Below are 14,894 nucleotides of genomic sequence, written 5' to 3' on the forward strand. Positions count from 1 at the left end.
AATTTATGAATGAATTTCAACAGTTCAACGTTCGATTCGTCAAATGCGGAGTGTTAATCCTAGAAAGATGGTCTGCGTAAATTTGAGTCCTGAGTGTTATCATGCCAAATGTCCTATCATCATCGAATATCTACCATTTTTGATTTGGCTGAATCTCAGCACACGTACCTGACTTAACAAACTGAATATTTTTCGCGGGTGGGCAATTTTTTCAGACTCACGAGAATTTTTTAAAAGAACATAAGTATTTTGGTATATGTTTGATTCAAAGCATTGTAGCTCAGAATCCTTCAGTTGTACAAAATAAACTGTCTGAGAATGAATTGCAGGGAACTAATAATGCTTACAAAAAAAATACACCGCAATAAAACCTTTTTTGGTCAAAATAAATTATAAACAAACACCTTATCTTAATTGACAAACAAAAATTAAGAGTTAATTTTTTTCTCATTTTCTTTTCGAAGAAATCCGAAGTTAAAACAAAATTTCTGGTTTAAATTTCACGATAGTGAAATGAAATGTAAATATTTTTATTGAAGGTAAACTTTTATAAAAAAAAATCAAATTAAACATTTTGCAAAACATTCATGCTCTCATGATTTTGGGTGGAGGCGGGCATCGCACTTTTTGGACTAAAATGTCTATCTAAATAACTTATTTTGAGAAAAAAAGAACTGAGAAATCCGATTTTGTAAACCTTTCCCGTTCACATGATTTAAAAATACTTTCGGGTTAATTTAAGCAAAATACTTTGTAGACCAATTAAAGTGAGTGTAAAATATTGCATTTTGAAGAAAAAAGTTAAATTTGAAATGGTGCTTCAGAGCGTCTTTAAGCACAGCAGGGACTTTTTTATTCATGACTCAAAATTTTATCCCTAATATTTGACTATTTGAAGTATTCATTAAAAATGATTTGAAAACGGAAGAAAACCAGATGTAATTTTCCAAGAAAAAAATAATGTTTATGATTTTAAGAGGTTTTAGTAAACATTTTCAATCAAAAAGTTCGACTAGCTTTTGTTGTCAAAGCATTTGTTTATAAGGTTTAGCAGAATGAACAAAATCTTAGAACATCTTAGAATCGTCGAAACATTACAGAAAAAGTAATGGACAAAATACTAATTTTGAGGGGTGTTTTCCTTTCATTCAGTACTCGGTTAGATACAACTAGAAACAGTTGAACTGTTATGAGTAATACATTTCTTTTGACAAACTTTCAAATGCATACAGTCTGGTTTGCTACTATCTGCAACCTTCGCCGAAATATGGACTCAAAACATGGTTATTTTCAGCAAAAAAACTAGAAATATCTTTACAACAAATAAAAATAGCAAACCAATATATTCTACAAAAATGCAAGGTTTAGCAGAATGAACAAAATCTTAGAACATTTTGAATTGTTTCGACGATTACAGAAAAAGTTATGGCCGAAAAATTAATTTTAAGGAGTGTTCCTCGTAAAACTCTGCTTCGTCATATCAGACGTACAGTTAGAAGATAACAGTGTTCAGCAATTCTTTTTCTTATATATTTTCCTACAACTTTGCTGAAGAAAGCAATCTGGTATTTTGTAAATTAGAAAAAATAGTTTTTATATCGAACTACTAGGGGGATTGATAAAAAAACCGAAAATGCCAAAAGAAAGGCCTTGTTATATGGAATAAACTTGCTGAAGACACTGGGTACATACAATCAATATTTCACAGTCGAATCTAAAACGATCACGGTTTTTCGTGTTTAGACCACTGTGGGTTGCTTTGAAAAAAATTTACTATTTAACTTTATTTTTTGCTAACCAAAATCAAGTGTTCATTAACAATTCACTCTGGCCCAAAAAGTTTAAAAAAAATACACAGTTTGCCAAGTCAAACACGAGTGCAAAGTTCCATTTAAATCGAATAAAATTGACTTTCCCTAACAGAACAGCACAAAATAAGGCTCGAAGTGAGCCTGGTACACGCGAAAGTCTCACGAGCTCTGACGCACGAGCTGTATCATGTATGTACAGTACAGGCGTCTCGCTCAATTCGTAGTGCGACGAAACATCGCTTGCGCATCGCAATCCGAACCGAAAGAGAAGCGAAAGAGCAACCTGCAAATCACATGTGACGTTGTCTCGTCTCGTCGCACGTACATGGAAATTCTACGAGCGAGAGAACGATTTCTCTCGTCGCTTGAGAAAAAAGCACGTGCATAGGAAGTCTGCTTTTGACAGACTAAGATCGAAAGTCGGCCAAGAATTGAAAAAGTAAGGTGCATTTCATGTTGTGGGTAATGTCGAATACACTGAAAGTCATTTGTCTCATAATAAGACAATCTCAGAATTCAAATTTGCTCGATTGATTAGAACCAACATCTCTTCAACTAACTTCTATTTAAAACTGCTCTTTGCCTGTTTAACATTTAACAGCGAAAAACAGATGAAGCGGCAAGGAAAAAATCGAGCCGACTTCGAAAACCGAGTGGTAAAGAGTAGTTTTGACATGAAATTCAGATGAACTTGAAGTGTAATTTTTGCGCAAAAAACTCCAATTAAACGGAACACTGTCGAAGTCTGACTAGGCTCATCGCGCTCATTTCAAGATGGCTTGACAAAGTATTTTTTTTAAATTATTGTTGACGTAGGACTACGTCTAACCGCACTATATCGAGATACATTCTGAGGAAACTAAAAACCAAGATGTAACGTCAGAATGAAAGATTTCAAACGGTAATACTGATGTTACCACATGATGGATCACAATAATCAATATGTCGTTGGATTGATAAAATTATGGACAACTTTGTGATTCTTCATATAACATTGTTACTTAATTGTTAAACAGTGAAAATTGATGAAAAGTTTCAAGGTCGTATTTTTACGAACAATGTACCAATCACATGCGAGCACTCCTGGCACAGACTTCATGAGTGGACCCCAACTGCCTGCTATGACAACCTCTATTCAGTGGCAAAAAAAAATTGACAGAATCTCCCCGTCCCAATAGGTCAACTAATATTTGCTTCTATGAACCTAGACTTTTTTGATGTCTTGAAAGTAAAGCTTTTTCGGAAAGTTCGTAACAACCTCCTTTATCAGACAATTAAACGATCTGTTGTGAGAATGTTGTTAAAACTGATGTCTTGAAAGAAAACATGCTGACACAGGCAACAGTACTGCCCCGGCTATGTATGAGAAGACGGTCGCTCGTCGTCAGTGCAGTAGCACTCGATTGCCATTTGTGTGCAGTCAAGCCAAGTGGAAACAATGTAGCTGCTGTCGACGTACTGTGGTGCGTGTTCGCACACTACACTGTGCGACCGGGGATAAAATAATTTTGTACGCAACAGTATATCACGATGTTGGATGTTGCATCCAATATGTGATTACAACTGAACAGGTTTTGACCACCAATGCTTTGATCGAACGACGACGGTTGCCGAAGCATGTGATACAATAATTGGCATATCATTGTTCGTTGTACATTGTACGATGAACAGTAAATTAGTAAAAAGTTCAGTTGAAATCCACTTCTTCTTATTCAGTTCCGAAGCTTCCAACCAATCACGAGCTCGCTTTATATAGCTGCAACAGATGTTTTTTCATCGTTTTAAAGTGCTTATTGTATTACTATCCCTGGACAGATTTCAAACGCCGATGTCTTAATCGACAGGTAGAATATTGCGAAAGATTGTTATATAATAATTAAAATATCTCTTCAACAAAAGTTGTGTTAACATTCTACTAATCAGAAGTTTGCTACCCCGTTGCTCGTTTCCTTTTGGTTGTCGTGACGAGTAGATGTCATTTGAACTGCAACCGTAGTGATTTTCATATCCATGATTAGTGATAAAAACTTCTTTCAAATTCCTAAAATTAGAAGTTGCATTGGGTTGCTGTCTTTTTGAATTCTACACTCTGTTTTTCTCAGATTTATTTAAATGACCAACTATAGGCTATTTAAAAAAACAATAAAAAACCAATATGCTTCGTAAAGATTTTTAAACAGATAGTTCAGATAGCTCGTTTAAGCTGTACTGATGGTTATATTTTTCCAGTAAAATAAATTTAAATCAATATGACAATCCTAGTTGCATTACGCGGTTGTGGTATAGAGAAAACCCAAATTATATGCATCTTGACGTTAGGTTAAACATTCATATTCCTATTTTTCAATTACAAAAATATTACATCAGCATCTGCAAGAAAATATTACTAAACATATAAACACAACCTGTCGCACAACACAACATATAAACATAACCGTGTAAAGATACTAAACATATGAACACAACCTGTCATTGCCAGACTTGTAATTGAACAACATTATGCAAACATCAGTTGGAGAGGTTAATGTTGTTTATCAAACCGAGCTAGGTTTATTTTTGAAGAAAACAGACGGATGACTTTTAAATATGGCATTTTGTTGTTTGGTTTTTCATTGGTATCTTGAAACTGATTAATTTTTTTCTGGTTCTGCTTAATGAATAAATGTTTCAGTTGGCCTAAAATGAAAAAAAATTACTGTTACATGTTCCATCCTCATAAACTCCAATGTCAATTTCAAAATTTTTGCGAATATAGATTTTCCACTAAAAACTGCAACTCTTTATCGTCACTTTTCCAACGAACTTGTAAATACAGGACTTTTTTATGTGACTTCTTTGCTAAGCAGTTGTAAGAAACTGACAATGATACTGCTTTGAAATCGGTGAGTGAGCTATCTTTCACAAGCGCAATTGAAGATGAAAGGAAGTTTGCTTTCTACCAAATCGTTCTTAATTAAGACCTATATAAAAAAATGCCTTTTCACGTGTTGAAGAAATTGACTGCATTAGGATGAAAGGTATTCATCAATGTTAAAAACAGTATTTTCTTCTTCTTGAATAGATGTCTGCAAATAAATAATCTAAATTTTTTAAGTTGTCAAAACCGAACCATGTTAAAAATAAACGCTTTTCTTTTTATGACTTTCTGGTGGCATATGACCTTAACAATATGTGGCCACCAATGAACTAGTTTTAGGATTGTAAGTTGTTAGAGGTGTCGTTTGATGGATTTAGGCTCAATAATCTGAAAGTATCCGGAACGCAACGTCCGCATGAAGCCTGCAACGACCTAGACACTTGATATGACCCTTCCAAGTAATTAGAGGTATAGCACGGTATTGAGTACTGCTTTGATCATGTCTATTTTGGTTTCGGTTTCGGCAGCATAATGGACAAAATGCCTTTCTCTTGGTGGTTGTTGAGTTTGAATTGTTTAAAAGCAAAACAAGAAAACTATAAATTATGATTAAACATAACGGCTCGTTTTTGGCTTATGTTTGCCAAAGTCAAACCGTGTCGAAAGTGAAACGTGGTCAAATCGAACAAAGTCTGAATTCTCTAAATGAAATATAAAACTATCGTAGTCCTACGTCAAACATGCGGTCGTGTCTTGGATACCACCCTCGTACTATTAGCACTAATATTTAGTGGTTAATTTGTGGTTTCGAAATCCAATTTGTGGTAATTTGTGGTTGAGTAATTTCTGAGAAATTTTCAAAAAACTGAGTCAAGCCATCTCTGAAAATGATTTCGCTTCAAATGAATCGGACAACGATGATATATACATCAATCGAAAGCTCTTAATTTGTGGTTCACGAAAATGTAGTTTTTGTAGACATACTTCATATTAAAATAATTAAAAAACTATTATTCAAAGTTTTGAACATTGTTTACCTCTTGTTGTCAACACCGACCGTACGCGGCGTTGGATGAGCGTACTACTGGCACCTGCCGATGTTAGTGCTAGTGGGTTATCTAGAACATATCGACAGTCGTTCTTATATACGACATACAGTTGTCGCTGCCGTTGAAAGCTTTTTTGTTTTATTTTTCAAGGGGTAGCTGTAGTAGCATTGTTGCCTTTGCAACGTAAAGAAAGCGAGTTCCGAAATTTTACAACTGGTTTATCATCCAAGTTAAAGTTTCCTGCAAATTATCAGGGTATAGTATAGGATATAATATAAGGTTTTAATTAAGCTTACGTTTTGTAACTTTCTGGCTCGCTTTACTCGGAATACAATAATTTTATTTAATAACTAATTTTACCTACAAACAAATTTCCAGTTTATTTAAATTTAGATCAAGTTTTAGTTAACTCTACGGTTTCAAGGTTAACAAATGAACAATTAACACGTTTGGCTTAATTATGAGTCGTACAGATATATAATTTTACGCGTGCGCACTCCTCGGCGATCTCCAAGCAAAAAGAAGTTTTTATCGTTGGGTTCGATCTGCTTCCCTCAATTCAGCAACCAACGACAGATCTGTCGTTATCAGTCGGCATGTAGGTTTCAAGGTGCGCTCACTGACGAGGGGCGTTCACAACAAGCATATTCCTGAGACGAGAAAATATCGAATTTTAATTCTAGTCAGGACTCACACCTTTGGGCATTTACCATGCGTTTCAACCGTTCCCTACAGTTCTAAGGCCCATTCCCGACCTTCAGGCATCATTCCGGTTTCTGAAATACCCAACAGTCGAATACAGTTGGGTAGTTGGTTACCAAAATATTATCATATTTATTGAAACAAAAAATTGTTCTTTATTATTATCAGGCTGTAATTTATTCCAAGAGTTAAAACGTATGTGCTAATAGATTTTAACATATAATAGATTTTGTATGAGAAAGACCAGATCACACCCCTAGGTGTATTAATTTAGTTTTTTTTTGCAAACAATCGGTAAACGGCAAAACTACATTTCCGGAAATGATTCGACCGAAGATCGAGAAAATTACGCTCGCATGTCTACGTAAAACTTCACTTATTTTGAGGAAATTTACGTAAAACACACGGAGGCTTGTCAACTACAAATATCTGCTAATTGATCAACATTTGCATTTCGCAGCAAATCTGCACATATAGTATCCCTGCTGTTTACATACTGTTTCACCTAGAAATACTCAGAGGAAGAGATTCGCGGTAAAAAAAAAACGCCAATTCGGCAACTGGGTTTCAGAGGTGCCAGATCTCTTCTCAAAGCGCAATGTTGACTAACATTCGACTTGTATAATCGGTGGTGACGGTGAAAGTCCTTAAGAATAGTGAAGTGCTTCGCAAAAACTGTTAAGGTGATATATTTTATGTTTATGTTTAATTTTATACACCTTCACTTATTTTGTTACCTATACACAAGGTTTGTTGAACTCCGGGTAAAAATCACTCACAGCATTCTTAATTCATTCATTGGCAATAGAACAAAAAATCGTATAGAAATAAACACGTTCTTTTTTGTACCTAATTGCAATACCTCTCAATGTGGTGTTACCGTTCTTGTTCGTTTGGCTCCAATTTTGACGGTTCGTTTGGCTCACCGCATATCTCTCCCTCTGAGCATCTCTAGTTTAACCATACTCATCGCTACACGAAAGCTTTCTGAGAAAAAAATCATCTGTTTTACGTTACTCGAACAATACTCACTACACAAAAATGACGAATTGGAAAACGTTACGTGCAGATGGCGCAGGTAGATAATAGAATTCAAACAAAGATTTACCGGTTTTCGATATGCTCTAGATCTCTTAGCTCTTGATGGTCTACCAGCGCCGCGTACGGTCGGTGTTGACAACAAGAGGTAAACTATGTTCAAAAATTTAAATAATTGTTTTTTTTTTAATTATTTTAATATGAAGTATGCCTACAAAAACTACATTTTCGTGAACCACAAATAAGAAGCTTTCGATTGATGTATATATCATCGTTGTCCGATTCATTTGAAGCGAAATCATTTTCAGAGATGGCTTGACTCAGTTTTCTGAAAATTTCTCAGAAATTACTCAACCACAAACTGGATTTTGAAACCACAAATTAACCACTAAATATTGGTGCTAAAAGAAATTTAAAAAAATACTTTGTCAAGCCATCTTGAAATAAGCCTACATCGCCCCTACTAAGAGCGACGATGAAAGAACATAACTCTTATTCTTGTTAAGTATTCTTATTAACCTTTCGAAGGCTTGAAAGTACTATTTGTTGAACAACGACAAGACGAACTTGAAACAATTTCAGATCTGAACTCTTGTATCTAAATTTAAACAAACTACGTTCACTTACCTGTTATAAGAACAATTTCTGAAGCATCCATGGTAATCATTTCCCAGATACAATCAGATCAAGCCCAATAACTGTGTGTATTGATGATGAGTATTTGTTTCGCTGGACAACTGCAAGTCTAGCACTAACCTTATCGTTATTCCCACCTTGATTCACTCGATCAATACCCTTCACTAAGCAGAAACAAAACCGAATATTTCGCACAAAAATCTGTCATTCCCCCAGAAAAAAATGCCTTCAGTTCAAACAACGCTAGCCAGACTTGCATAATTCGTTATATGTCACGTCACTCGAACCATGGTTCAGTGCCTGACAGCTTGTATTTCGGGTTTCAGCTATCAGCACGATCGAACGGTGTTTCCAAAATTTGAACCCGCAGCAACAGGTAAAGCCGAAAAGATCGTCGCGAACGTGAACCTCTGCACGATAAACCGACAAGTAAACCGGAGCGTGTGAACACGATCTCTTACAGGCAGCGACTGGAGAGCCGTCTTTTCCTTCCAGCCATTGACGGCCGCCGATCGAGGCGATTAGCGAACCACCACCGCAACCACGAAAATTCTCTCTTTCTCTCTTTTTGTAAAATGATTTTTTTTAAGGACGGTCACCAGTGGACTCACCACGTGGTGTCACCTGAATTGCGACGTGCGTCGTCGTAGACTCGTTCGAGCCGCATAGTGTGTATGTGTCCGTGACTTAAATGCCGTACCAGCAATGCAGGTGAAATTTCCGAAATTTTGTCTATTCTAAAACAAATCACAGATAGCCTCTCATCATCACCAGCAGAACTGACATCAATAGTATAATCGGCGAAAGCGCAACGTCCGATCGACAGGATAATTAAAATACAATTCAAATATTGAAAAATGAATTGAAAACGAATTATATCTGTACTCGTTTGATGCGGTACACTTTGAGATGAAAACATATGGCGGTGCTTTCGCTAAAGCTAGGGACAATATAATACTCAGTCGGTCAGAGACAGAGATAAGCTTTTATCTCAACACACGGGGCTGGATTTATTCGAACGGAACGGACGGACATGCGGTACCGGAGTGGGCTTGTTTGATACATTAGTCAAACTTAATGGGTGGTAAATTGATGATGGAAACAGCAGCTGACAGAGAGAAAACGCGGCGCTTAATAACACAATCAGGTGCGAATCAACACGAGCGAAAGCTATATCTAGCACCGTTCTCATCATCATATACTTAATTGCAGGTATTCTATACACAGCCCGGCATCGGTTTAATGAAAGAAAACGATTCACTGAAATGAAAAAATACGATAACATGCATAATGGAAGCATGTACAGAATTAATCATTATGAAATTAATCAAAATTAGCGCCAATTGTATCGAGTTCCGGATGAAAAGCAGAGTGCGCGATTCAATGGAGCATTGATTAGTTCTGAGTACTTGACAGGATGTTTTAATTTGAGCTAGTACAATAACTTTTCAATGATTATAGGATATTCGTGGATGTTTTTTTTTAAGAACCAGGAAGAAACTCACCCTTGAAGTGAGATTCTTTTTCATTCACAGTTCATCTCGGTACAAACCGCAGAACCTCAAGTCAAGGCCAGCTCTTTACTTCCGACGCATCGCGTACGAGGATAGGAGACGTGATCCATTAATTCTGTCACGAAAAAATATAGGACTTTGCTACATCAACCCAAAGCGTCCCGGAACATACAAATTCGCACAAGTCTCGTCTGAAAAGACTCATCTTTATGGTTGCGTGACATGATTAACGGATTACCCCTTCAGAAGGTGTCAGGCGCTTGTTATGCATCACTCTCTTCGGTAAATATGGAACGCAGCAGCGACGGAAGCAAAGTCAAAGAATTTTCAGTCTCACATATCCTTCACGGGGTCACGGTTGCAGTGGAAACAGTGGCAGTCGTTGTTACTACCGGAAAGTGAACTTTAATCTTTCATTTCTTTTTATTGTGATGAACTTAACTTCGATTGCGAGAGGTAAGAAAAGCATTACGACAATATCATAAAAAACATAGAATGCAATTTAGCTAGTATATCAGGAAGTATGTTCTGAACGTTTGTAAAATAGTCACTCTTATAATAAGAGTCTTATTATAAGTTGGCGGTTTGATGTGAAATTTTAACATGACTGACACAACATTATTGCAACTTTGCTCATCACTTTTTCAACAAAGTTCAATAAAATGGTACAGATAAAAATAAGATTCACTTTTGTTAACTGTTAACTGAGATATAAATTTAAATATTTCAAATATACAATATATTTATTTTCATTCTATTTCAATCGTTCTATTTTGTCCTTTTACCTTAATCTCTCTCTCTCTCCCTCTCTCTCTCTCTATTTAATTTTTCAATTATACTTTTTCCCAGTTTTCATACCTTTTGGGTATGATTTGTATATTGGGTTTGATTAGCATATTTGATTTTGATTTTTGAAGTGTTATGTTTCGGACTGTCGGCTGTGGATTTTGAATTTTGTATAAAAAATTTGATAGAATTTAAATTATGTGCATTGGATTTTGGACTTCTGATTTTAGGTTTTGCCTTCTGAATCTTGTATTCTGGAATTCGAGTTTTGGATTTTGCATTTTAACTTCTGGGTGTTGGATTATGATTTTTGAATTTGAACTTTTGATAACAATCTTGAATATGGAATATTAAAACTGGAATCTTCAATCCTGAATTTCGAATCGTAAACCTTGAAACCTTGAAATTTCCGGTATTTATAATTTGGAATCTTGAATCTTGCTTCTGAAATCTATAATCTGGAATATGGGATATCGGATTCCGAATATGGAGCCTTAAAACTTGAACGCGTAATCTTAAATTTCATATTTCACTGTCAAATGAATATAGAATTTCGAATCTTCAATAAGGAACCTGAAAAACGGACTCATAAACTTTGAATCTGGAATCTGAAATTTCAAACCTGGATTTTAGAATCTTGAATCTAGAATCTTGGCTCTTCAATCTAAAATCTGAAATCAGGAATTCGGAATCTCGAATTCTAGAATCTAGAAAACTAGAAATTAGGAATCTTGGATGTCCAATCTTAAATTTTAAATCTGGAATACGGGATCTTGAATGTTGAATCTGGAATCTTTAGTTGAAATTTCGAATCTTAAATCTGGAATCTAGAGCCTGGTATTTGAAATCTTGAATCTTGAATTGGGAATCTTTAATCTCGAATCCGAATTTTGGAATTTGGAATATTGAATCTAGAACATGAAAACTGGAATTTCGGATCTGGAATCTCGAATCCGGAATACGTGATCTTAAATGTTGAATCTGGGATCTTCGGTTCGGAATCATTCATCCCTGAAATCATTCATGTGGAATGTGAAACTTTGAATTTCGAATCAAGGATTATTGACACAGACAAACAGAAGTACCACGGAATTTATTTTCGTGGATCAAAATAACGGTCAATTCAAATGAGTTACAGCTATGCGGAATATTCCCGCCGCAGCGGTGGTGGTGCTGGTGTCCTTTTTTGTTGAACTCAGTTGACAGTTATTGCGCGCCCGCCGTTGTGAGCGAATCTCGAATCTATAATCTTTAATCTGAAATCTGGAATCTGAAATACGAGATCTTGAATGTTGAATATGGGTTAGAAGTCTAGTTTGGAATCTGAAATATTAAATCTTGAATCAGGAATCTAGAATTTGAAACATTGAATATTCAATCTTCAATCAAGTAGGTGGGATTTTGGATTTGGAATCTGGAGTCTGATTGAAACTGGAATTTGATATCTTTAATCTCGAATCCTGAATTTTCAATCCAGAATCTGGAATTTGGAATCTTGAATATGAAATTTTCAGAATTTAGAATCTCGAAACTGGAATCTGAAATTTGGAATCTAGAATCTAGAATACGTAATGTTAAATCTTGAATTTGTAATTTGGAATCTTGAAAACTTCTAGCTTTTAGTTTCTAGCTCTTAGCTTTTGGCTTAAAGTCTTTAGCTTTAAGCATTTCGTTTTCAGCTTTTAACTTTTAGTTTTTAGCTTTTAGCTTCAAACAGCAAGCTTCAAATTTTTGACTTTGAGTCTTACGCTTTTAGCTTTTATCTTCCAGTTTTCAGCTTTTAGCTTCCAGTTTTTAGATTTTAGCTTTTATTATTTACATAGTTCGAAACTTCAAGTTTTAGCTTTTAAGTTTTATCGAACCGAATCTTGAATCCGCTACAGTAGGTTTCCGTTTTTAGCACTCCGATTTCGGCAACAAAAGGGTTCCGTTTTTAGCAACATTTCATACTACATAGCATACAATGATTTATACAACAAACTGACCTGATTTTGACACCCGTTCTAGGTTTAAACTGAGAATATCTTACGCCTGATGATTTTTAACAAGCTGAACTACCAACACTATTGATATGCTGTAGACATATGCTTAGTAGGGTGGCATCGAAAAGGGCCTTGTCAATTTACTAAACCCGACCATGTACATTTGTTCATTGGCTCTAAAAAAATGATCTGTACAAAATTTCAGCTCAATAGGACATAATTTAGGGGTGCCTCAAAGCGCTCAAAGTTGTGATTTTTCGACCTTCGAAAAACAACCTAGGGGGGAGTACAGGAAATTGGGAAAAACGATTTTTTTCGATGCCAAATGTCTTAAAAATGCATAAAACGACCGAAAATCGACCTTCTGGAACTTAGACGTTTTCTGAGCAACCGAAGGCTTAATATGGGCTTCTAAAATGACTCACAGTTCGTTCCTAACCAGATGTGAATTATTTTAATGTTCATTAGGTATCTCAAAAATTTGGTTAAAAAAAATTTTTTTCGAGATAACACCAGATCTCCACGTTTTATGCATTTTTAGGACATTTGACATCGAAAATAAATCGATTTTTCCAATTTCCTTGACAAATGCCAGAATCTTAAATGAGTAACTCAAATTTAACGGGCGTTTGACTTTAACTGTGAACAACGCACTGTCGTGTAAAATAGGTCGGTTATATAAAACCAGTCGTCGTTTTAACTCACTTACTTCTAAATGAAACAGAGAATTTGACGTCACACTACAACAGTGAACGTTATATACGATTGATTTGTTAAAAACCTATTGAATCTTATAAATAAATAAATTCTATTAAAAATTTTGAAGTCTCAAATTAAATGTATAAATGACAAAAAAGGTTTCCTTTTTTGGCAAGGTTCCAGTTTTGGCAACTGAAATTTAAAATTTTGTTGCCAAAAACGGAAACTTTTAAGCATCTAGATTTTGGCTTTTAGCTTTTAATTTTGAGCTTTTAGCTTCTAGTTTTGAGTTTTTCATTTTTCTCGGATCTGCTTTTGGATTTTAGTTTTCAGCCTTCAGATTTTCGCTCTAAGCATTGAGCTTTGAACTCTCAGCTTTAAGCTTTTAGCTTTTATTTTTTAGCTTTTAGCTTTTAGCTTTTGGCTTTTAGCTTTTGGCTTTCAGCTTTATGCTTTGAGCGTTTAACATTTAGTTTTTAGATTTTTGCCTTCAGCTTTAAGCTTTTAGCTTTGTGCCTTCAGCTTCAAGCTTTTAATTTAAGGCTCTTAGCTTTTAGCTTTAAGATTTTGGATTTTAGCTTTTAGCACTTAGCTTCAAGCTTTTAGTTGCTGGCTTTATGCTTTTAGCTTTTAGCTTTAAGTTTTTAGCTTTGACATTTCTTGAATCGCATTTCGAATCAGCTTTCGAATTTAAGTTTTTAGCTTCTCGATTTTAGCTCTAAGCTTTGAGCTTTGAACTTTTAGCTTTTATCTCTTAGCTATCAGCTTTGTACTTTTAGTATTTAATCTTTAGCCTTTGCTTTTAGCTGAAAGCTTTCAGTTTTCAGCTTTCAGTTCTTAGCTTTAAGTTTTTTCAGCTTTTAGCTTTTAACTTATAATTTCTAGCTTTTGGCTTTTAACTTTTAATTTTTAGCTTCCAGCTTTTAGCTTTTTCTTTTCAGCGTTTATCTTTAAGCTTTAAGCGTTTAAGTATTAGTTTTAGGTACTTAGCTTTTAGCTTTTAGTTTTTAGCTACTAGCTTTTGGCTTTGAGTTTTAACTTTCAAGCTTCTGGCTTTTAGCTTTTTGCTTTTTGCAATTTGCGTTTAGCTTAGAGCTTTTAGCTTAAAGCTTTAGCTTTAAACTTTTAGCTTTAAGCTTTTAGCTTTAAGCTTTTAGCTTCAAGCTTTTAGCCTTTGGCTTTGAGATTTTGGCTCTTAACTTTTACCTTTTAGCTTTTAGTTTTTATCTTTAAGTATTGAGTTTTTAGTTTCTAGCTTCAGACTTTTCTCAAATCGAATCTCGAATCAGCTCTGGATTTTAGTTTTCAGCTTCTAGATTTTAGCTTTAAGCTTTGAGGTTTGAACTTTTAATGTTTAGTTTTTAAATTTTCGCTTTTAGCTTTTAATTTTTGGCTTTTAGCTTTTTTAACTTTTAGCTTTTAGCTTCTAGCTATAAGCTTTTAGTTTTTAGCTCTTAGTTCCTAGCTTTTGGCTTTTAGCTTTTTATTTTTGGCTTTTAGCTTTTTGTTTTTAGCTTTTAGCTTTTAACTTATAATTTTTAGCTTTTAGCTTCTAGCTTTTAGTTCTTAGCTTTCACCTTTTAGCTTTTATCTTTTAGCATTGAAGTTTTAGCTTTAAGCGTTTAGCTTTTAGCTTTTAATTTTCAGTTATTAGCTTTTGGCTTTTAGCTTTAAGCTGTTAGCTTCTAGCTTTTAGCTTTTTGCTTTGTGCTGTTTGCTTTTAATTTTTTGCGCTTTGCTTTTCGCTTTTTGCTTTTAACTTTTTGCTTTTTGCTTTTTGCTCTTTGCTTTTTGCCTTTTGCTTTTAGCTTCTATTTATT

At 34.8% G+C, this 14,894-nt stretch overlaps 1 protein-coding gene across 1 annotated transcript in view; it reads right to left on the bottom strand.

Moving 5' to 3' along the window:
- Window positions 1–8,574, bottom strand: part of LOC129725060 (3 beta-hydroxysteroid dehydrogenase type 7) — a 39,305-nt gene extending 30,731 nt beyond the window's left edge. Inside the window, exon 1 of the mRNA XM_055680457.1 lies at window positions 8,085–8,574. Coding sequence (XP_055536432.1) covers window positions 8,085–8,124 — 40 coding nt within the window. The 5' untranslated portion in view covers window positions 8,125–8,574. The remainder of the gene's footprint in view (window positions 1–8,084) is intronic.
- Between the last annotated feature and the right edge of the window lie 6,320 nt (window positions 8,575–14,894).

The sequence above is a fragment of the Wyeomyia smithii genome, chromosome 2, assembly GCF_029784165.1.
Source record: "Wyeomyia smithii strain HCP4-BCI-WySm-NY-G18 chromosome 2, ASM2978416v1, whole genome shotgun sequence".
In the NCBI taxonomy this organism is placed as follows: Eukaryota; Metazoa; Arthropoda; class Insecta; order Diptera; family Culicidae; genus Wyeomyia; species Wyeomyia smithii.